Source organism: Dermacentor silvarum, chromosome 2 (assembly GCF_013339745.2).
Source record: "Dermacentor silvarum isolate Dsil-2018 chromosome 2, BIME_Dsil_1.4, whole genome shotgun sequence".
NCBI lineage: Eukaryota > Metazoa > Arthropoda > Arachnida > Ixodida > Ixodidae > Dermacentor > Dermacentor silvarum.
The window spans coordinates 70272488-70297643 of record NC_051155.1 but is presented as its reverse complement, the minus strand read 5'-3'; the positions used below and the strand labels follow the sequence as shown (position 1 = coordinate 70297643).

The following is a 25156-nucleotide window of genomic DNA, read 5'->3' as shown; positions in this document are numbered from 1 at the left end:
GTGTTTATTTTTTCAATGTAGTTATCAGCGTTGTAATGGTTATTTATAATATGTTCTGTACTCGCCATCGATGTTTGCTGATGCGACGTATTCGATGGTAGCTGATGTATTCTGGCTGGATATCTTGATTAATATTACCTGCGATTGCGTTTTCTTGTTCGCATTCTTGTTTTCGATTTATATTGTGTGTAATAAGGTTGATCTACTCACTTGAAACCCACCCCCCCCCCCCCCCCCATGTAATAAATAAATTAAAAAACTCTCCTATCCCGAATTCTGTGTGTCGAGCCTACCTTGCGAACTTTTTTTATCTCGTCTTTCAAAATAACCTTCAGGCGCCCACAGTACATACAATTTTTATGTACATACTCTTTCATGATTGACTGTACTAGACATTACTAAGTAAATGTATTTGTGCATCGTTTGGTTTCTTGTGTGTACTATGCAACATTGACACAGACAAGTTACGTTACATTTTTTCTCTACAGCACACACTAAACATTATTTTCACATCGCAGTTATTTTTACACCAGCTTAATCCTGTCAGCCACAGATTTGTGGAAAAAAAAGCAAAATTGCGCGTAGATATTGTCAAATAATTGCAACGAACGCGAAGAGCACACGCAACGCAAGGGAAACTAACCGCCGTGCGCGAGTGATTGGCTACGGTAAAGAAGGCGTGACCTGTAAACCAAATAAAACAGCGAAAAAGAAAAACTTCCACACCCAGGGGTCGCAAAACATATACCAAGCATCGAAGCGCAAAAAATAGTGCGTATTTCAAACATACACACGGCATATTAAATGTGATTGAATTAGGCAACTTGGGGCATGTTCCCGGCGCCATACTTTACGTCTTCGACCTTCGACGAGTTAATGGCTATTTGGTTATAAAGATGTGCAGATGTGATACCGATGAAAAAAATCCTCATCAACGCAAAGCACTTGGAAGGGCGCCGCGAGTAGCATATTTATGAACGCAAGCGTAGCCGAGTCTGAGCTCGTGTGATTCAATATCGGCGCCAGCGGAGTTGTCTCCACACTGAACGGCGGCGCTGGCATGGCCGCGCTTCGTGGGGCGCCACTATAATAGCCAGCGCGGCCGCGCATCGAAGCTAACCTGCGCAGGCGCGGCAATGCCTGCAGGCGTTGCTTCGTGTCATCTGCTACGGTGCTCGTGCTCTTGGGCGCGGCCAGCTTGCATTGCCGTGCAACAAACTTTGCTTGCAGTGCCTGTATTTGGTGCAGCGTAGACAACCTTTCGTTTTCGTGGCGCAAATTGGAGGCCGGCAGACGCCAAGCGAACGTAACTTTATCGACTCTAATAACATTTTTCCTTCGAAATGCAAGCCGTATGTTGTTTTTCGAACTGCTTATGGTTTCGAACTCTTACGGTTGTTTACTCTATTTTCACGCTGTCAGGCACTGTGAACAAAAATTACGTGATTTTCATTTTTTTCTCTCTTTTTTTTTTTTTTTTCTTGGGGGGGGGGGGTGCGGTTGCGCCCGAAACATGGACGACGCCGAGTTTACCTTGCTGCAAAATGAAAGGCAAGCAAGCCTTCTTTTCTTCTCAATCGTTGTAGTAGCAAAGCGAGGGCTTCCTTTGCTTTTACACTAGTCACATGAGCGTATTGGATGTTCGCAATCGCATTTAAGGTGGGACATCAGCTATAGAACTTCATATGCTGTTAAAACGCTGCCATCACGCTCACATTTGACCAGCTGACGATGAAAAATACTGCGCGCCCCTTCTCACGTCCCTGAATTGCGAAGCAGACCACCGTACAGCGACAATGTCGTCCGAAACTATCAGTTAAAAATGTTATTCTTTTATACAGTTGTTTGTTCCCACGCTATAGCGGTGATAAAAGCGCGATTACAGTTGAAGGGAATTTCTTTTCCCTGCGAACATTTTGGGGTGTGTGTTCAGGCGATGTCACGTTTGTTGAATTAAGCATTGAAGAATTTTCTCAGAGGGCAATTCTCAGTGCCAAGAGCGCGAGAACTGTAGCAGACGACACGAAGCCACGCTGCAGGCATTGCCGCGCCTGCGCAGGTTAGCTTCGATGCGCGGCCGCGCTGACTGCAGTGGCGGCCCGCGGAGCGCGGCCAGGCGCTCGCGTGTTCACCCTAAGAGTGGAAGACACTGTACCGCCAATGGACAATGATCCGAGATGCGGGGTGACGAAACACCACAGGAAAGGCTAGAACTTCAGAAATTTCGAGGTAGAAGCTTAATACAGGCTGAAAAAGGAATTTGTCTAGTCTGCTCACTGACCTGCATCTTTCCCAAGTTAGCCCGACACGTCATGCAACTGCACGGACGCATCGGACAGACGAAATTGCTCAGCAAGCCGACGTAACGCACGCATTCCTTGATAGTGGCGGGACCGTCCGGGTCTGCGAGTGTCGCGGCCCTCGTTTAGGCAACTATTGAAATCACCGACGATAAAAGCGGGTAAGCTCGAACATGAATGTGTCTAATGACTCGAAAAATTCTATGGAATTGAACTGACGTGTGGGTGCATATATCGCTAGTCTCGTGTGTAGCCACAAATCGTCTGCTAACCTGCGGCCGTCGATACGTACGTGCTGCAGTGGGCTTCCTTTCTAAAATTGGCGTTTAAGAACACCACATACACCGCAAGATACAGCATTTGTTAAAGAAAAGGATCATCGACAGAAAACCGGGCCGTAAATTTGACACGTCGAGGCGTGTCCGGAAATTACACTCTGGCAAGAAAAGCACGTCGACGCCCCGCGCCCGCGCGAACTGCAACACCTCTCTCTGTTCGTCGACGGACCAAAACCCTTCACCATTCAGAGAGAGGAATGCACCACCGCCCTGATGCAAGCAAAAAACGTCGGCATGTTACATGACTAGTATAAGGGTTCCGCCCACTGCGGAACCCGATGACACAGCTTTTTCGGGACATTAGATTTACCATCTTTCTGCGAACCGCTCGAGTCCGTTTCATTTGCGCGTGTTCGCTTTATCTCTGGCTTATCAGTGTCCATTGCTTCTACCCTAGGAAGCAGGTCGATTACTTGCCTTACTGAGTTCATCAATTACAGGTCCGTTGTTCGAGGCACATGGTATCCGCCTGGCTTGGGCGAGTCCCGCCTCAAGCACGGTACCAGTTGACGGCGTCTGCTCGGGCTGGGGGCGGTGCCCTCGTCCAACCGGAAAACGCGGCTTGTCGGTGGGCTCATTGGCGGCGACGTCTTGGGCGCTGCGGAATCTGCTGCCTGGTTTGTTTCGTGCTCTGGAGAAGAGGTCGTCATGCTTGAGTCTGCCGCTGATGCGCTGACATCGGTGGTGCTCTTCTCAGAAGAGGGGAGCGGTGGGAAATCTTCGTCTGAAGATTCCGAGTGAGACGAGGTTTCGGAGAGTTCGCTATTGCGTGGCTCTTCTAGCGACATTTGTACTTAGGAGGCCCGGTCATCGTTAAGAAAATCTTTGGGAGCTTGTTTTGGTCTAGCTGGTCGTCGTTGTCTTCGACGCTGGCGGGGATGTTAATGCCTGCAGTTGCAGCGGCGTAGGACCTGGGCAGGCAACAGTCCGCTGTGACGTGATTCCCGGCACAGCGGCGACAAGGGACGTGCACTTGGCAGTCTCGTGACCGTATATACTTTGCACCTTTCGCAACGTGGCGTTTCGCATGTCCCGAAGGTCGCCTTCCGCTCCACACCTTGAGCACCCCTTCCGAATTCCTCGGTAGTCAAACCTGATGCGGTGGCCTTGGATGGACATGAAGTTTGACACGGGCTTTGCCATTTCCATGCGAATGACATTTACGCCGGTACCGACTGGGGTCTTCCTTTGAACAGCGATTCTTGAATTGCAAGAACTTTTCCATACGTAGGCAGTGCGGCTGCGAGTGTGGCGTCTCCCACGTACGGGGGAACACGGAAGGCAGAAATGTAGAGGACTCGTGGTCCGACTTGAGCAACTTAGGGAGCGTTGCATGTAGGCTCCCTAGAGCAACTGGGACCGACGCACCGTTCAGAACGCAGGAGCCCCGGACGATAGTTTTTACGGCGGCTGCTGCGGACGCGACAGCTGCGATGAACTTTACGCTTCCCTGGTGTTCGAGGGTCTCAAGGCCTCCGGCCCTACGATTTGTTCGATGGCGTCGACGATTCATCGCGCTGCTGCCCGTTGGCACGCTGAAGGTGAGCAGTGCGCCTTGGGCAGGGGTTGCGGAACGCCATCCTGGTTGGGTTGGATGGCTAGATGTGGCCCTGGCTACCATGACGGGACGCGCGGCGCCTGGGCGTTGACCTCGTCGGTTGAACGCTGAAGAAGCGCGCTGCTCGCGCGCGAGCGCGCGCTTATCACTTGGCCAAATCCGGCGTCGGCGGGTGGCGGAGAAACTCATTCCCCACCACCCCGACCACGCAGACCCTTCACGTGGGGCAAGGTTTTGGGATACAAAATTGAATTTCACACAGTGAAATCTGCCAGAAAAATGGTAAAGTGCGACTTTACTACTCGTCGTCGGATTCACCATCGGCTTGTTTACAAATCCGCATCGGATTGTAATTTGAATGTACGAGAAAACCTAATTCTGCTACGAGGAAACTAAAGCACAAACCCCTTTTCCAGCTTTCTACCAGATCTACAGCACCGCGTTCGGGTACTTCACTTGCCAAAATGATATCCAGATGGCGCTCGCATCCTAGGCAGGTTAGGGAGCCTACATGCAACGCCATTTTAAGGCAGGTAAAATTGGGATTTCGCCTGCTAATGCGCTTTGGACACGCACGTGCGTCGGGGCAATAGCAAACAATTAACAAAATAATAAATGAGGTGCTAGGGCCTTCACATTTTAATATAAGGCGACCTATATTACCCCTTAAAAACGTATTTCTAGCAACGCATTTATGCTTAAAAGCGAAGCCGACTTTAAGGGGATCGGCGTAAGCTTGGTCTTTGTAAGCTGGCTTCTTACGTTAAAATTGCAGTGAATGAAGCCTACTTGCCGTATGCGAACGATGCCATGCGAACACCTATCCACCATTACGTAGACTCCACAAAATGTTTCCCAATAAACACAGCGACAGATGTCCATGGTGCGACTCCACCCTGACACTAAACAAATCACTTACCAATGCACGCAGCGTCCGGCAGACGCCGTCTCGCCGCTACTTCACGATTGGTCGTGGGAGGCGCGACTCTCCGAGCTGGACTTGGGAAGCCGATTGGCGACCCTCGACTAGGCCCGGCGCACGGCAATAGCCGGTTGGGCCCTGGAAGAGGGGCTTCACCCACAGTAACGAAGCACGATCTTTATTTCAATAAAGTGTTTCTCTCTCTTCCTAAAGGCGAAGCTTAAGCGTCCTCCAATTTTGTTTAACAGTAGTGCTGTTCTTTCCAGGCACGTTTGGTAAGTTGGATTCATTATTATTCATTTCTCTGAGGATACCTTGGAACAATTTTGAGTTTTATGGACGTTCTGTTAGGCAGAGGAAAGTGTTGGTATCTTCTGAACGTGGTAGAGGCAGATAACTTTACGAGTTAATTTGATGTTTGCTTTCAGAAAACGTGACGAAAGGAAATCGTCAGTGTTTTTTTTTTTTTTCGCAGAGATATGTAGGTAGTTCACGTCAGTTTCCTTTAACCTAAGACTTTCTTTTCGGATTTCGCGAGTTCAAAAAATGACTCTGTATCAGGTATATACTGGTTATTCTGCAGTCTACTTCAGCTGATTTTAGAAATCGCCGGATGGTTGTTCCCGCACGCACGTAGAGAGTACCGTGCCTTAGAAACGGGCTGCGCGGAGCGTTTGTAGTAATGGTATACTCTACAGCTTTCATTTCTATTCGACGTATTATGTAAGGGTATGTCTAATGCTGTGCGTGTCTCGCACATGTGTTTAGAAGATTGCAGCATTGAGTTTCATTTTGTGCGTGGAAGTGCTTATAAATAAGCGCGAATCTTTGTAGTCTTGATCGCGCAATTTGCGCAAGTTTCTTTTTTTTTTGTATCTTTAATGCGTAAGTCGCACGTAAGAGCTTTGACCGCAAAGTCAGAGCGAGTCTGATAGTACATCCGTAAAGTCGACGAGGCTCTCAGTGGCACTATTACGTGCGTTAGTAACGGATGTAGAGTATACACTCTTAGAAAAAGGTTGTAACACTTACTTTCACTTACTAACTTCTTGTCACATATGTTACAACCCTCTTAGTAACTGGAGTTAGTAACAAGAGGGTTAGTAACCGCTACTAACTGACAATGTTAGTAACAGATACTACCCTCTTAGTAACTGCAGTTAGTAACAGGTCCTACTATCTTAGTAACTGAGCAAGCCCATGTTAGTAACAGATACTACCCTGTGAGTAACCGCAGTTTGTAACTGGTCCTAACCTCTTAGTAAATGCATTCAGTAACAGTTACTACCCTCTTAGTAACTGGAGTGAGCAGCATGTTAGTAACACATACTACCTTCTCAGTAACTAGAGTTAGTAACTGGTTCTAACCTCTTAGTGACTGCAGTTAGTAACGCGTCCAACCCTCTAAGTCACTGAACTTCGTAACGATAGTGCTAGCTCAGTAACTTTCGTGACAGATACACCACTCTCTCATTAACTAATTTTGTGCAAGCGTAACCAGAACCATGGCTCGTGTGAAAAGCCATAATGAAGAGACACAGTACTTCACAAGTAGTTTTCATTATTCCCTGTACATTCCCACTCATTGGCCCACGCTGTTTGATCCACTTTGATAGCAGAAATGGCCCTCAGAAGCAATGGCGCTTTCGACACACTTGGTAAATCGCAGAAGTGCTCCAACAGTGCTATAGTATTCTTGTTCTGGTCCACATACTTTACATCGAGCACCCAATAGTGTTCCATGACAGCTGTCATACCGGCTATTATGTCGATGACTTGAATGTTGAATGCTTCAAAGACAACTGTGACGCTGTTGCCTCATAAATATTTGTGCCCTCAAAATGAAGGGCAGGGTGCATGTCCTGTAATTTTTAAGATATAAACGTCAGTACTATCTATTAGCAGCAGCAACAAATGGTAAAACAGAAAATGAAATGTGAAGTTGCTTACAGGGCCCCTCAAAATTTTGGCTGCTCTCTCACTAATAATGGCAGCAGTTCTACACAGCCAACTGCAAACCTATCTGAAAGTGAATTGTTATTGGAAAAGAACGGCAGGAATATAGAAAAAAAACTGAAAACAACTGAACATGCTTAATATGCTTACATTTACGGGCATTTTCTTCCAGTTGTTGAAGCTCAGCCTCAAGCTGCCGTACAGACTCTTTTGCCGAGCGACGACACTTCAGTAAGTCGAGACACTTCTGACCGTAGTTATTGATAAATGCCAACAACTTTTTTCATCTGAATACCCGTGACAGCCGTGAACTCTTCGTGGAGCTATAAATACAAAATACATTTAAACCTGTTTTCAATTATGAATTTGGGCAGTGAGTTTCCAGCCGCAACATAACACTGCACAGCTCAATAAGAAACTCAAAAGTCAATTTGTCATAAAGAAAACTAAAACACCCACATATGTGTCTTGGGATACTTAGAGATTGGGTCCCGAATTTTTTTGTAGAATAAACCTTTTGAAACATAGCTATGTCCCTTAACGTATCAAAAGTAAGCTTATTCTGCAGGTGTGCTTGGTGTCAGCATGAAAACAACCGATCATGTTTCAAATGCAGTTTATAGTATTCTTCAAGTCCCCACTTCAGTGTGAAAAGGCTTTATCAGTTTCTACACACTAAATGTAATTGGTCCACCGTTCACCCACCTAAACCCCTAGTATCTCTGAAAACCTGTACGAACCAGAAAGACATCTGGTAAATATAAGTGAAAGCATGCAATACAAACATTGTGATGAGATTATACAGACCATTTCAGCATTTGATAAAGCCGGATACTTTTCAAGTATTTCGGCTGTCGTTGGCTGCTTCTCCATAATCCAAGATCTTTTTAGAACGTGTTTGCTTCAAGGAGTCACTCAGTTTTTTTAGGTCCGGTAAACGTCTGGACATCTCTTTGACCATGAAATCCATGTGTCCTTTTAAAATCACTTCATTATGGTCCTCATGTAGGAAGCTTGTTGTCTGGCAAAGAAAAAAATATGAGCCCTCACTTCAACTAAGTAAACCAATATCACTCATTTTTTTCCAAACAGAGCCTGCTTAAATAAAGCCCGATTAAGTTGCACGACTGCCGCTTTACTGCTACGACAGCTGACTTGCAGAATCGAAGAAGCTGTAGGTAGTTATTAGCAAGCTAGTTTCTGCTTGTGAAAGACTAAAATGAACCTAAGAAAATGTTTACCATGCGCATTTGCCTTTTAGTCAGTGGTGGGGGTGCTGGCACAGCACTGTCATGTTTGTGCTTCCCAAAAAGCTTTTTAGCTGCCTGCATGGCAGGTACTGTTCCCAGATTTTCTCATATATCCACATTTGTAGTGTATATATATATATATATATATATATATTATATATAGCGATACTTTCCAGAATCCTACGAACAAGCACGCACCAACATGATAACCATGGGCAACAATAAAATGAAACCTTCAACAGCCATTACTTGCTATGAAATAACTATACAAATACAATTAGCTACACAGCTGTAATGCGCATACATGGCTTATACACTTTCACATAACAATTTTTCGGCAGCTTTGCTGTTTCATTATGGCGGTATATTAAAATCCGGCCAATCGTATCTACATAACTTCCCTTTATTTTCACGCTTTTAAATTGTTTTGTCTTCCGACCTTTATATCACATCTCACACCGACAGCAACCATTTGGCATTTATAATCTTGGCAAAAAGAACCCCTCCCCCATGATAAGTAGCTAATTTCAAATTGTACAACCGTTACACAACAAAACATTCTTTTTTTTGCAGTAAAAGCTGTGTTACAGAAGGAAGAAGCACTTTATTTTATAGGGCATGAATGCAGTGAGGGGGCTATAAGTACAGCTGTAAAGGGGTTTATTTGGATCGTAGAGCGGCAGCGAGAAACGCAGCACAGCAGGTAGGCGGAGCCAGTTAGCGAACTGGGTACGAGCCACACGATGGCAACGGGGCTGTTCAGCGTGCCGATCTTCCTCACCATCACCCCCCGGTATGGAAGAGTAGCCATGCTGGCGACCTAGGGAAAGTGCAGTGGATCGTAATACGGCTTGAGCCGGTCAATGTGTAGAGTCTCTCGCCAGCGACGACCGAGATCGGAAGATGGCGACACGGGTTCAACCACGTAATTAACTGGTGGTTTGCGCAACCACGCGGTAGGGCCCGTGGTACTTGGGAAGGAGCTTTGACGACCAAGACCAGGAGCAGCAATAGGCGGACCCAAAGCCACACGAGGGAGTCGATGGCGAAAGGGTGAGGAGTGGTTTGAGGTCATGACGCTGTTTTTGGCGACATTGTTGAGCAGAAGTCAACGAACGGGCAAGTTGTCGGCATTTCTCCGCGTGCTGAGCGACCGTAGCAACATGTGAGCAGTCGGCAGGGTCCGGCCGGCACGAGCGAACCGTATCAATGGTGCTGGAGAGCTGGCGGCCGTAAAGCAGAAAGAATGGTGAGAACCCGGTAGTAGCTTGGGAGGCAGTGTTGTATGCGCATGTGACAAAGGGAAGTACAGCATCCCAGTTGGAATGGTCTGACGCTACATACATTGATAGCATGTCACCAGAGTTCTGTTGAATCGTTCATTTAAGCCATTCGTGGGTGATAAGCGGTAGTTGTGCGGTGAATAATTGGGCATTCCTATAGGAGTGACTGCAGCACGTCCGAGAGGAATACGCGACTCCGATCGCTCAGCAGTTCACGAGGTGCGCCATGGCGGTAAACAAAGTTGTGTAGAATGAACGAGGCGACGTCTTTTACTGATGCGGCAGGACAGGCGGCGGTTTCAGCATATCGTGTCAAATGATCTACGGCGACGACAATCCATCGGTAGCCAGCGCCAGTAGATGGAAGAGGCCCGTATAAATCAATGCGACACGGTGAAATGGTGAGCTGGGCACGGAAGTGGCTGGAGAGGTGCGGTGCAGAGACGCAAGACACATTTGTGTCGCTGGCAGGCAATGCAGGAGCGTACGTATTTGCGGATGAAGGTGTACATGCCGCGCCAATAGTAGCGTAGGCGAAGCCGTGGTAGGTCTTCGACACTCCGCCGTGACCACACTGGGGGTCGGAGTGAAAAGCGGAGCATAAATCGTTTCGAAGGTCGCGGGGTACGACTAAGAGCCATGTGCGGCCGTCATTTTGGTAGTTGCGGCGGTATAAAAGTCCGTCGGGGATGGCGAAATGCTGGGCGTGTCGGCGTAACGCTCGAGTTGCTGAAGCCGCCGGAGGGTTGGACAAAATATCGAATATCGTGATGATCCATGGGTCTTTTCGTTGCTCCGAGGCCATGTCCATGATGTCAAGTGGGGAGATATCATGACTGTCGGTAGGAGTACTGGCGTCTGAAGTAACTGGGCAACGCGAGAGGGCATTGGCGTCAGAGTGTCTGCGTCCAGAGCGATGGACGACTGGGATATCGTATTCCTGGAGGCGGAAGGGCCCAAACGAGCGAGGCGACCCGACGGGTCTTTGAGGTTAGATAACCAGCAAAGAGCGTGGTGATCCGTCGCCACGTCAAAGGGTCGACCGTAGCGATATGGGCGAAATTTTTCAATTGCCCATACGATGGCCAAGCACTCTTTTTCGGTTACTGTGTAATTGACCTCAGGATTTGTAAGGACACGACTGGCATAAGCGACCACGTATTCGGCATTAGTGTTCTTACGTTATGCGAGCTCGGCACCAAGGCCGACACCACTGGCGTCAGTGTGAAGTTCTGTAGGTACGCTTGGGTCAAAATGGCGCAAGATTGGCGGAGACGTAAGTGGGTGGCGAAGAGTGGTAAACGCTTTCTCAGAGGCTTCCAACCAATTAGAAGTGCATTGTCGCCTTGGAGAAGTTGGTTGAGGGGTGCGATCACAGTAGCGAAAATGCGAACGAATCGTCGAAAATAGGAGCATAGTCCAATGAAGCTGTGTAGCGCTTTCATGTTACTGGGCTTCGGGAATTCGGATACGGCACGAAGTTTAGCAGGGTCAGGAAGAATGCCTTCTTTGGAGACAACGTGGCCTAGTATAGTCAGTTTTCTGGCTGCAAATAGGCACTTCTTCAAGTTAAGCTGGATACCAGCATTCCGGAGACAGGTCAAAACTTGATGTAAACGGCGAAGATTGGTCGGAAAATGTGGAGAAAACACGACAACGTCATCGAGGTAGCAGAGACAAGTATGCCACTTCAGGCCGCGCAGGTTGCCGTCCATCATGCGTTTAAATGTGGCGGGTTTGTTGCAGAGACCAAACGGCATGACAGTGAATTGGTACAAGCCATCTAGTGTTACAAACGCGGTTTTGGACAGTCAGCGTCAGCCATGGGCACCTGCCAGTAGCCAGAGCGGAGATCTAAGGAAGAAAAGAACTCCGCTCCTTGTAAACAGTCAAGTGCGTCGTCTATACGTGGCAACGAGTAAACATCCTTTCGAGTAATCTTATGCAGCCTTCGATAATCAACATAAAATCATATGGTGACATTTTTTTCTTAACTAGGACGATTGGTGATGCCCAGGGACTACTAGAAGGCTGGATGACACCGCGTTTGAGCATATCGCTCACCTGGTCATCGATAACGCGTCTTTCGCTCGCCGATACTCTGTACGGACGCTGCCGAATCGGTGCATGGCTTCCGGTGTCGATAGTGTGCGAAACAGTCGTTGTGCGGCTGAGTGACGTTGCTTGACAGTCAAAAGAGGAAGAGAAGCCTTGGAGCAACTGAAGAAGTTCGGCTCGCAGCGTCGTGGTAAGATCACTGGCAATAGACGGCGTAAAAGAACGCGGCAGCGACTGAGGGGGCGATTCTTCGAGTGCGGCAAGATAAGCGGAGTCGTCCATTGTGGCAAGATTGAAGGTGAAGCCAGTGACTCTGCTCTCCCAAGACTCTCACGGCGGCGTAAAGTAATTGGTTCGGCCGATGGGTTTGACACACATCAGAGAGACGCCAGTGATGAACTCTTGAACAGCGAATGGCAGTGGTAGTGATCGGCGGCGATCTAGAAGTTCAGAGCGCGTGAAGAGTATTGTTGCGGCATCTACAGAGGCAAAGATACACTGACAAGAGCAGAAGACCATGCAGGTATAATGGTATCTTCTGAAATGGTGATTTTGCGACAAGAGTCCTCGTTGGCACGGATAATATCTGTCGAAAACGGAAACAGCTCAATTTCGGCGCGGGCGCAGTCGATGATCGCATGATGTGTGGCGAGAAAGTCCCATCCTAATATGACGTCGTGAGAACATGCTGGCAACACGATGAATTCGATGGCATAGAGATCCTCCTGAATGACGACACGAGCGGTGCAGGCAACGGATGGCTCGACGTGCTGCGCGTTGGCAGTCCGCAGGGACAATCCAGAAAGCGGTGTCGTAACTTACCAATTTTGAAGCAAAGACGAGCATCTATCGCTGAAAGTGCAGCGCCGGTGTCGACAAGGGATAGCGTCAATATTCCTTCTATTGCGACTTCAATAACGTTTTTCGGTGAACTATGAGGCCTTATACATTTTGCTGACACTGCAGTTCTTGCCTCCTGAACTGCGATTTTTAGTTTTCCTGGCGCAGAGGGCTCCGCCGACGGTAAATGGGGGAAACGGAAAACCTCCACCTCCAGCACCTCCATCAATTGTAAAGGGGGTTTATTTGGGTCGTAGAGCGGCAGCGAGAAACGCAGCACCAGTAGGTAGGACGTAGCCAGAGAGCGAACTGGGTACGAGCCACACGATGGCAACGGGGCAGTTCAGCGTGCCGATGTGCTTCCTCACACAGCCTAAAAACATGCTATCCATTCTTATGTTTCTTGGTGGTTTTAGCTTACGCAATAACCTTGCCCATTGGTGTACTGACAAACCAGCATACACAACGTACTGTCATTGACTGAACCATTTGGAGTGCTTTATGGTGGCCAGATAAATCAGTCTTAACTGTAGCGTTTTTGGTTAGGTTTATGCAATCATTTCCCTGGGACTGAAATGCTAGAGGCATGTGTACTATGTGTTATAGAGCACCAGATAGTCAAAATACCCGGAGTCCTTTACTACAGCGTGCCTCATACCACGGTTTTGGCGCGTAAAACTCCAGACATTGTTATTATACCCTTGGATTGAATGATCATACGTGTCACACTAAATACCGTAGCGCTCCTCTAGACGCACATAAGGTCGGTGCACATTACTGACAAGAACGAACACCGGTACTGAAACACGGCCGCCGCCGCCGGGATTTCACTGAGCGACCACGTGCTTAACAGCACCTCCCCCCCCCCCCCCCCCCGCAACAATAATATAGTGTTCTTCAGAAGAAAGGCGCTGTTTGAATTCTGGCGCGAGGCACTTTTCTGCTTTGTTCTCGTATTCGTATGCTAAGCATAAGTTTGAAAGAGCGGCGAAAAGATTGCGACTATTCGTCCCTCTTTCGGCTCAACTGCGGTGGCATCCATACAAGCACTTCGCGTCATGCTGTAGAATATATGAGCGAAGAAAACCTGAACAAGAGGCATGTTCAGAACGTACCTCCATTCAGGAATTTGACGCGACATCTCCGAAGTCTGTGGCCATCACGGAAGCAAGGACATTTTCCTTGGTGTGCCCGCAAATGGAGATGATCTTCTTACGATCGTTCGACACTAAGCACTGGATCGGCGTAGACATTTCCACGCACGTGCCCTCGAGAAAGCAAAAAAAAAAAAGCACGAACGAAAACGCACCCGTTTAAAAGACAAACACGTGCGATCCTCCCACGGGCTTGTCTGGCCAATGTCACCTTTGTCTGGCTTGTTGACACACAGGGGTGGAGCGATAAGCGCACCGGCCTATGGGTGCCGTAGGAGTGGTAGCCCGTGCCACCTAAAATTAATTGTGGCTGACTTTAAAATTTCTTTTCATTCGCTGCTTGAAAAACATTCTTAAACGAACAAAACTTTTTACCAGCCACTTACCATCAGATATAGTTTTATACGTTGAAAAGAATAATTAATTCCTACAAAGTGGCGCTTAAAAAGTCAAACCACTCACAGTGCAAGAAAAGTATGGCCTTCAAGATAAAAAACGCACCGCTAACTTCAGTGTATTGAAATCTTTGAGGCTATGAAAAACGCGTTCGAAAATATTTTTTGAACAAGTTTGTTGCGCGGAAACTAAACGCAGCCAGACAAAAAAAAATTAAAAACCCGGGAATCTTTCTGTTAATATCTGAGTGAACACCAGATATTTTATGCACACAAGAGCAACGCTTCGGTGTGCGAGCTCTTAATTTGCTGAAAAGGGCTTTTTTTTCTTGTTTTGGATTACAAGCTTCGCAACGTTATTCAACAAGCACAATGAAAGTCAACTAGAAGCTGTATATATCGCATGTTAAAGAAATTTTATTTTGTTTTATTGTCATTTCATGTGTTTCGGGGCCGATCTCCATTCAAAGGGCAGCGGCTAGATCACGATCGTCATCGTCGCATTTTTGCCCGGCCGCTTGGCGTAAGTGTGGTCACTGTGGTGGCTGGCGTCTTTCTGTTGCTATACTGCTTTGTTTGCGGGCCCCGTGCGCACGATTGTACTCCGGAAGCGAATGTGTGAGTGAACAAAAAAAAACGCGATGCATACGTGCCCACGGTGTCCGTTTTCGTCGGCGAAGTTTCGTAAGGTCGTCTGGCACATCAGGGATCATCGCCACTATAAGGATTTTTCTGTTATGTGTGGTGTGCAAGCGTGTGCAAAGACCTATCGGGAGTTTGAGTCTTACCGGAGGCAGATTTACCGCTGTCACAGAAGTTACGTGGACTTTGACGCGACTCAACAGGGGATCGGTGCCGAAGAAAATGTTTTTCAAGCGCCATGGTTGGACGCTGCAACATACGGTGTTTTGACGATAGTGAATTGCTTCCTTCAAGCTCCTCTGTGGAAGATGTCAGCAATGCACGTGAAATAGCCTACAATGACACCGTTTGCTCTTCTAGCACAATCTATGACCTCGCGCTGAAAGTCAAGAAAGAGATCTGCTTACTTTTTTTTTTCGCGTGGCAGAAGGGCACAAGTTGCCACACTCTGTGACTGAGGGTATTTTTACCGACTTCAAGGTTACCTTTCTTGAAATATTTAGGTCTTTTGATCCTCAGATTCAACAAAACATCGCCCTAGAATCTGCAGGAGAAAAGTTGCAAAAGTTTCTTACATGTGATTTTCTGGACGACATATTTCGAAGTGCCAGTACGAAGTCAGAGAGAGAACATTTTGCCAAGGAACACCTTTCCTACGTAAAACCTGAAGAACACCGTCTTGAAGTAGGTGAGACATTCCCGTATGTGTCTATACCACGTGTCCTTCAACACCTGATGTTGTGTGAGACCTTCCGTCACCACTTAGACGAAAACTTCTCAACTGAACAGCCATCAGCTGTTCTTCAAAGTTTTTATGACGGTTTACTGTTTAAGAAAAAACTCTCAGCACTTCTAGAGAATGGGGCACAATATACGCTATTTCTTGTTCTTTACAGTGATGAACTGTAGATTGTGAACTCCCTGGGATCAAAGCGGCGCATTCAAAAAGTAATCGTTGTGTAATTCAGTGTGCTTAACATACATGTTCGTTATTGGTCATAGCTACGTTGTATACATGTAGCGCGTGTTGCACCATGAAGGCTCGTCAACAAGCATGGGCTGGATGTGATCTTGAAACCTGTTGTTTCTGATGTATTGGTGTTAGAAACAACAGGTTTTTTGTGCACATAAATTTCACTACTGTAAAAGTCAAAGCAATCCTTGTGGCGTTCAGTGGAGATAATCTTTCTATGAACAGGCTCGGTGGGTTTACCTGTTGTTTCAACAGGGGGCGCCCGTGCAGGTTTTGCACTGCCCCATATTCAACATTTAGCATCGTATCCCATGAAATGGATGTGCAAATTCGAAATAGGAGTTTGCACGAAACTTACATTGGAAGCGCTAAGGAGAACCAGCCATTGAGCACAGCACTTTGTGGCGTAAAAGGTGAATCACCTCTTTTAAGTATTTGGTACTTTGATGTAACACTGCAGCTTCCTCCAGACCTGATGCATGATTTGCTTGAAGGAAGCATGCATACCTCATGTTCTCAAACATGTCTTTCAGGGCCTCGTCAGTAGCAATGTGATTAGGTACACAGACTTAGATCGCATCATAACATTCAATTTTTTGTACGCACGACAGAAAGAACAAAGCACTAGCTGTCGAGAAACATTTTCTAACTGGGAAAAGTGCATACAAGGGCACTGAATCCCAGAAGTGGTGCCTCCTTAGATTTTTGTCACTTATGTGCGGAGACCTTGTCCCAGAACACAACCAGCACTGGGAAGTATACTTGCTTCTGAGAAGGATTGTAGATACGATATTTGCTCACAGCGTTCCCTATGACCATCTTGCATGTCTGCAGGATGACATTCGATACTTTTTGTCAGCCTTTGTGGCTCTGTACCCTGGCCAAATGATTCCTAAGCTTCATTTCCTCTTACATTATCCGAGACTCATCAATGAACTTGGCCTACTTAAGCAATATTGGTGCATGCGCTACGAGACAAAGCATCAATATGTGAAAACTAATGCGGTACGTAACAAAAATTTTATGAATATATGCAAGACAATTGCTGAAAGATGCCAGTTACTACAGAGCTATGAACTGTGTAGTTTTGAGTTCCGCAATCATATTCAGACAACCAAGCCCAGGCCACTCAAAGAGGAATATTTGGACCCATGCATGGCTGAACTTGTTTGGCCCGGCGTTCCTTTGTGGCAAGTCAATTCTGTGACTGTGGAACATGTAACGTATAAATTAATGGACGTTATCATTCTACAGAAAGGCGTGCTACCTAGTTTTGGGCAGATGACAAAGGTGTACATTTATTGCTGCAATGTGTTCCTGCTTGTAAATGAGCTAAGGAACACCATGTTCAACAGGCACTACTATTGGTCCTATGTTGTCCGGAAGACCAGAGAACAAAAACTTGTCAAGCCAATTGACCTTCCATCATCACAGCTTCTTGATCTGAAATTTGAGTCTGAACTTGTGCTAAGGCGTGAAATAACGATTACTGATTGAACTGATAACACTCACTATCAATGTATGCAAAATGCTGGCCATGAAAATAAACATTGTAATTTGAAACCGTGTCCATTTGTTATATACTGCCCACATCTCACTTGCCACACTTGAATACAAATCCAACTGAAGCAAAAATTATGGCAGAACCCATTTGAAGATGACTGGCACGATTTAATGTAAAGCATTCATGTTCAGTTCTTTACCTTTGTTGATTTTTTTCTTCTAACATTTGGAAGTCCTCATAAGCAAAATTTCAAGAAGCATTTTATCATATCGCGGGAATAAAACTATTAATGAAGCGTCGTGCCAGCTCTAACGAAACTGAGCATTTGAAATAAATTTGCTTTAAGCTAAGGCCTTAATACTGATCAACTTTTTCCTTCAGAATTTTATGCAGTAATTACAGATGCAGAGGGAATGCAGTTTCATATTTTAATATATACGTTTTGCTAGATATTAGGAAATTACCGACATTAGAGGAGCAGAGATACAACATCGATGTGGCAGTAATAAAATCCGGGCTACATACATTTTAATGGAAACATCAATTTCTTATAAATGTCAGCCGTACAGACTATATTTTGCAGCCAGAGTCAAAAAGATTGGAATGAAGGGTGGGGACAAGGTACGACGGCTAAATTGCGAAAGTTATTACGCCCTTTACCTATATGAGCGAACGCATGTTTCACCAGCACTCAGAAAGGTTTTAAATGTATGTTTCTTCCTTGTTACTAACCTTGCCACTATACGGGTAGTAACAAGACACCCGGTACTTTGGAGTTAGTAAATAGTTAGTAAATGTCAGAGAAAGGTAGTAACTGCAGCAGTTACTAACATTTTCCTTCCAGTTACTACCTTTTTACTAACTTTTTTTAAGAGTGTACAAACATATGACATGTCAATTATCAATTATTTAGGATCATTCTGCAATTAAGTTGGACGATTTTGGTGTATGCATAGACGGGCAGTGTGTTGTTCGAAGACTTTTTTGTATAGTATGGTAATCTGAAGGTCGTAAGTCCGAATCGTCCTCCAGTCCACTACATTTCCAGGCATGAAGTGGCGCCTGACACTGGCACAAAAAAATTGCCGAGAGCTAGTGGGGCTATACTAGTCAATGTTCTACCAAATTAGGAAGGCCCACTAAGCTTCAACAAAGTCACTCCCTCACCAGAACAGGAATTACCCTCCCGGATGCAGTATTCGGCCACTACCTCCCTAATGACTAATACAATTTACCCATGGCCCTCAGTCCCCAGCGGCTGCGCAGCACCTGACCAAGCCGCCGGTCAGACCTGCGACGCGGCAGAGGGTGCTAAGAATCTCTGGATCTGGACAGGCCGCCAATGGAAACTGAACCTGGCAACGTTCAACACGCGCACCCTCTCGAGTGAGGCTAGCTAAGCAGGACTATTTGAAGAATTATCAGGCATTGGCTGGGTATTATTGGCCTTAGTGAGGTTAGCAGAACTGGTGAGGCTTATACACGGCTGACTAACGGCCACGTCCTCTGCTAGAGAGGTCTTCCAGATAAGACAGAATTCGAGATAGGACTTCTAGTCCGTAAGGACATAGCGGTCAACATTGATCAATTCTACGGCATTAATGAGAGGGTAGCAGTCGTCGCAATAAACCTGAGTAGGATGTATACAATGAAGGTAGTACAAGCCTACGCCCCATCCTCCAGTAACGATGATGAAGACATAGAACAGTCTTATGAAGCTGTTGAATTAGCAATGAGAAAGGTGCAAACTCAGTATACTGTAGTCAAGGCGACTTCAATGTAAAAGTGGAGAAAAAGCAGGTTGGTGAGCAAGCGATTGGCAACTACGGCATCGATTCTAGGAATGCAAGAGGAGAGATGTTAGTAGAATTCGCGGAAAGGAATAGGCTCCGAATAATGAATGCCTTCTTCAGCAAGCGCCACAACAAGAAGTGGACCTGGAAAAGCCATAAAGGAGAAACAAGCAATGAAATAGATTTCATACTATCTGCCAATCCCAGCATAGTGCAGGATGTAGAAGTGTTAGGTAGAGTAAAGTGCAGTGATCATAGGTTAGTGAGGTCTATGATTTCTCTCAATTTGAAGAGAGAAAGAATAACATTAGTCAAAAAGAAACAGGCCAACCTAGGCGCAGTAAAGGTAAAAGCAGACCAATTCAGGCTGGTGCTCGCGAACAAATATGCAGCTTTAGAAAAAGAAGATAAAGACAACATAGAGGTTGTGAATGAAACCGTAACTAGGTTGATCTCAGAAGCAGCAATTGAAGTGGGAGGTAAGGCACCAAGGCAACCAGTAGGTAAGCTCTCCCAAGAAACAAAGGGCCTAATAAAGAAACGACAAAACATAAAAATGTCCAACTCGAGAGGTCAGATATAATTCTCTGAACTGTCGAAACTGATCAACAAGAAGAAAGTAAGCGATATCCTAAATTATAATGTGGAAAAGATTGAGGAAGCAGTAAAATATGGACGCAGCATGAAATCGGTGATAAGAAAACTAGGCAGAGGACAAGGCAAAATGCATGCACTGAAAGATAAGCAGGGTAATATCATCAGTAATTTCGATGACATTGTAAAAGCCGCGGAAGTATTCTATACTGATCTATACAGTACCCAGAGCAGCCAAGCTACTTTCATTCGAAGAAGTGATGAATATGATACAGAATCTCCTTCTATAATTAGCGCTGAAGTTAGAAGGGCCCTGAAAGACATGAGCAGGGGAAAAGCTGCTGGAGAAGATGGAATAACAGTCGATTTAATCAAGGATGGAGGAGATATCATAATTGAAAAGCTTGCGGCCCTTTCTTTATACGCAAAGCCTCACGAGTTCAAGTGTACCAGCAATCTGGAAGAACGCCAACATTATACTCATCCATAGGAAGGGAGACGTTAAAAAACTGAAGAATTTAAGACCCATTAGCTTGCTCTCAGTATTGTATAAAATATTCACCAAGGTAACTTTTAATAGAATCAAGGCAACATTCGACTTCAGCCAACCAAGAGACCAGGCTGGCTTCGGGAAGAAATATTCTGCGATAGATCACATGTCATAAATAAGGTGAAAGAGAAATCTGCGGAGTACAATGAACCTCTTTATATCGCTTTCATGGATTATGAAAAGCATTTAATTTTTGATTCAGTAGAAATACCAGCAGTCATAGAGGCATTATGCAGCCAAGGAGTACCGGACGCGTACGTGAATATATTGGCAAATATCTACAAGGATTGCACCGCAACCTTGGTTCGCCACAAGAAAAGTAGAAAGTTACCTGTCAAGAAAGGCGTCAGGCAAGGACACACAATCTCTCCAATGTTATTCACTGCATGCTTAGGAGAAGTTTTGAAGCTCTTATACTGGGTAGGGTTAGGAGTGAAAATCAACGGCGAATATCTCAGTAAACTTCGGTTTGCAGATGAGATTGTCCTATTCAGCAACAATGGGGACGAATTACACAGCAAATGAGTGAGGACCTTAACCGAGAAAGTGTGAGAGTGCGGTTGAGAATTAATATGCAGAAGACAAAGATAATGTTCAATCGCCTGGCAAGGAAACAAGAATTCAGGATAGCCAGTCAGCCTCTATAGTCTGTAAAGGAGTACGCCTATCTAGGTCAATTACTCACAGGGGACCCTGGTCATGAGAAAGAAATTTATAGACGAATAAAATTGGGCTGGGTTGCACATGGCAGGCATCGCCAAATCCTGTTTGGGAGCTTACCCTTGTCGTTTAAAAGAAAAGCGTGCTATCGTTGTATTCAACCGGTGCTAATATCATCATCATCATCATCATCATCATCAGCCTATATTTATGTCCACTGCAGGACGAAGGCCTCTCCCTGCGATCTCCAATTACCCCTGTCTTGCGCTAGCGTATTCCAACTTGCGCCTGCGAACCGGCAAAGAAAAAAAAAGTACATATTGCCGAGAGCTAGTGGGGCTATACTAGTTCAGGTGCAACCAAACTAGGCAGGCCCACAAGCTTCATCAAAGTCACTCCCTCACCAGAACAGGAATTGGCCTCCCTGGTGCAGTATTCGGCCACTACCTCCCTCATGACTCCGACAATGCTAATATAGGGCAGCAACTTGGAGGTTAACAAAGAAGCTCTAGAACAAGTTAAGGACCGAACAAAGAGTGATAAAACGAAAAATGTTAGGCCTAAAATTAAGGAACAGGAAGAGAGCGGTGTGTATCAGAGAACTAACGGGGATAGGCGATATTCTAGTTGACATTTTGTGGGAAAAAATGGCGCTGGGCAGGCCATGTAAGGCGTAGGATAGATAACCGGTGGACCATTGGAGTTACAGAATGGATACCAAGAGAAGGGAAACGCAGTCGATGACGGCAGAAAAATAGGTGAGGTGATGAAGTTAGGAAATTTGCAGGCACAGGTTGGAATCAGCTAGCGCAGGACAGGGGTAATTGGAGATCACAGGGAGAGGCCTTCGTATGCAGTGGACATAAATATAGGCTGATTATGATTACGATGATGACGATTCCAGCACATGAACATTAAATTGGTTGATAGATTTGCATTGAGGATATTGAACGTGCTGCACAATCGCATGTAAACGGCTTGGAGTTAATCTATAAGCACGCGCCTGCTTTTTCTATTTACCTTTGTTTGATCTACTTCTCTAAGTACTCGTTCTACCCTATAAGTGAACGTGCTGGATATAAACGCTCGTCTTGAGCTCGTCGACGCCATATCATTAAATTGCTGTTCGGCCTACCAGCTCGCTGTTTTAACGAAAACATCCCTTAGTCGCCTCCTCTAGTGGCCAGCCGATAACAATATTCATGCTCCCTGTAATCATTTCACATGGTGATCGGGTGAATCTGCCTTCTTTACAAGGAACAGATTTTGGAAATTGTGTTTGTTGCGCACTTTGTAAGATTGTGCGTTGTTCCCCCCCACCTCCCGGGGAATAAAGGAAATTATTTGCCAGAGAAACGCACACACTATGATTTGGTGCATTGTGGTGCGGACACGCTGCTGTGAGATAGCCGATAGCGCTAAACTGCTATCGCGTTTTTCGTTCCCGACCACAACAGCTGTATTCCGATTATGATGGAATTCAAATAACAGAACAGAGAAGAAACGCTTGCGCACCGTGCTTTGCGAGTACGTTAAAGAACCACAGGTTGTAAGATCACTACGGAGCCCCTTCACTACGGTTTGCCTCTTCAGGAACTTACCTGTTTACAACTGTACAATATGGTGAGCTAGTATAGCGTATACGTGACGTCTTGCGGTTTTCTTTCAGTAACCGAAAATTTTTCGGTTCTGCGTTTGCCCTGTCGCCATCTTTATCTTTTTCGACGCTCTTTCGCAGATGTATTGTATTTTAAGTAGAATGATACATCAACAGTTACCGCGACGCAACCGGCTTTTCGACTATAAAATTTTTTGGCTGAGTATGTGACAACGCAGTCTCTTCGTTACCATTTGTTGTGCTGGAGCAATAGCAGGGTCGACACTCAAAGAAAATGTTTATTGTGGTACGCAAGGTGCCTAGCAGGATTGCGTCTTCGTAAACTTAACACTGAGTTTAATGAAAATTTTCTTAAAGTTTTCACACCCCAAGATTAGTGTCTGATCTGTGTAAAACCCTTGGTGGTCTTTATGAAATCCCCCATTTGTTTCCTCGCTCGTTAAAGATGTCCATGTATTACGCACTTATGTACTCAAGGTTATCGTACCGCATTCGTGCTTGGGGAATTACGACTTCAAGTAAACATATAAAACTCATTTAAACTCAGAAACAGGCTCTACGTGTGCTGTATAAGTATGGTATTTCGGCAAACTTTCAGATTTGCCCACGTCATTTCTATTTCAGAAACATGGCTCATCACTCCAAAACAAGCATATAATTGATGTTTACTTAATTACATTCATCGTGGTCAATTATATTTTTCTTGTCCAGATAATTCCAGCAGACGATATGCTTTCCGCATGAATCGTAAACGTGTAACAATCAGGCGCACTAATTACGGCAAACAAAAATTAAGCTACCAAGTTCCACAGTAATAAACCGATTTTCTTTTTAAACTGAGTATTGCCTCTCAGAAAAATATTTTAAATATGCAGTTAAAGACGCGTAATTGAGCAAACGGAATGAGATATTCTTTTAGTCGATATAATCTACGTTTATTTTTATAACTTTAAATCACTTTTTCTTACGCGCATGTGTGAGCTTTGAAATATTATTCCGTGTTTTATGACTGACATTTCTTATACAGCTGTGTAATAAGTTGTGTTGTGTATGCATTCTAGTTAATATTTTCTTGTAAAACGTTCAAAAATGTTGACTTACTGCGCCATCGTGCTTACCACACTTGTAAAATTCATTGCGAAACTGGTGTGAAGTGATGGTGCACAATGCCAACTGTTTTACGTGTATCGAGGACCTTGTCAGCCTCTTGCCTTTTGTCTTGGCGCACTTATTTCTTCGAAAACGAATAAAGTTTCACTTTCAGTTAGAAGCTTATGCAGAAAATGTACGGGTAGCAGCACCCCGAACGTAGGCGTGGGATAAAATATTTTCAACTGTATTTATAACCGAGCGCGTCTGTCCTAGATCAATAGATCTAAGCGCAAATGAGGGCTCTACTTGCGTAAGAAGTAACACGCATCACTATCGAGGAATGAAGAACATAAACGTACACACTCCCAATACACGTTCTGGTTAAAAGGACAGCCAGAAGTTCTGTTATAAATAAAAGAAGTATTTTTATGTATTTTAACAGACTACAGCCCTATGGGGCTATGACAGGAGTGGGGAGGGAAACAAATAATAAATGAGTTGGAATGCGTAAAAAAACAAGGTGAGATACGAACAAAAATCCATTAGCCACATTTAAAAAGCAAGGCTTCAAACAATGCAACTTTATAAGAGTATCGAATAAATAGAATGAAAAAAAAAAGACTGCCGACAGGATCGCTCCAAACGTTGTCATTAGCTGGATTGTTCAATAAAGTTCAGCAGTGGCAAGGAACGAGTGGAATCAGATAACGAGTTCAAAATATCACTGGAAAGGGGCAAAAATCATTCACGCAGAAAATCCACTGGAGTTGTCTAAGTATGCATGATCATGGCGCCACTTGCTCATCTACACGGAGCGCGGTGCAATTATCAATCTTATCAAACTTGATCCGGTCAGCATAAACACTTACCAAGCTTTATCGGTCGGTATCAATCTTATCGGACTACATCCGACCCTTATCAACCCTTATCGCGAAAATCCCATTACGCGAAAATCCAGCGTAGTCCGCGTCGCCACCGAGCGGTCGTACCAAAAATGGCCGAAGGCACAGAGTAAAAACACTTCAAAAATGCCCGATTTGATAGGAAAATTGGATTAGGAAAATAGTTTATGCGTTACGAGTAAGTGCGGCAATCTTAAAGTGAGCTGTTGCAGTTGCCCAATGGAACAGTGGGCATGCTCCGTTAGTTTCTGTCCTTTCTTCACTTTGATTAAGCGAACATTTGTAGTTCCCCGCGTTTCTTATATCACCGCCTCTCTCTTTGTCCTCGAATATTCACACGTTTCGCATTTATAATACAATGAATATCAACAGTTAGAGCATCACAGTCTACTTTTCCACGATAACATAATGAGCTAAGTGACAAAGAAATGTCATCATTAACGTGTCTAAATATCTGCGCCAAAAAAAAAACTGAGTTTTTACGTGACAAAACCAGGATATGATTATGAGGTATGCCCTTGGGCCAAAGCAATAGCAGGCGTTGCCACAGATAGAAATTAGTAATTGTGGGACGCAAGGTGCCTAGCACGATTGAATCTTCAGGAATCTATAGCGGCAGTTAAAAGCTGAGGCAGTACATATAGAGGTATCAATGCCCCGAACGGACGCTTTCGATAAAATATTTTTCAACTTTATTTATAACCGAGCATTTTTGCCCTAGTATTCAGATCAATATAATTAAACGTAAATTGCAGGGCTTTAACAATTCATGTA

The 25156-nt window shown here is 45.2% G+C and overlaps 1 protein-coding gene across 1 annotated transcript in view; it reads right to left on the bottom strand.

The window, feature by feature from the left end:
* Positions 1-2287, bottom strand: part of LOC119440155 (translation initiation factor IF-2-like) — a 25073-nt gene extending 22786 nt beyond the window's left edge. The window contains exon 1 of the mRNA XM_037705092.1: positions 2282-2287. Coding sequence (XP_037561020.1) covers positions 2282-2287 — 6 coding nt within the window. The remainder of the gene's footprint in view (positions 1-2281) is intronic.
* Between the last annotated feature and the right edge of the window lie 22869 nt (positions 2288-25156).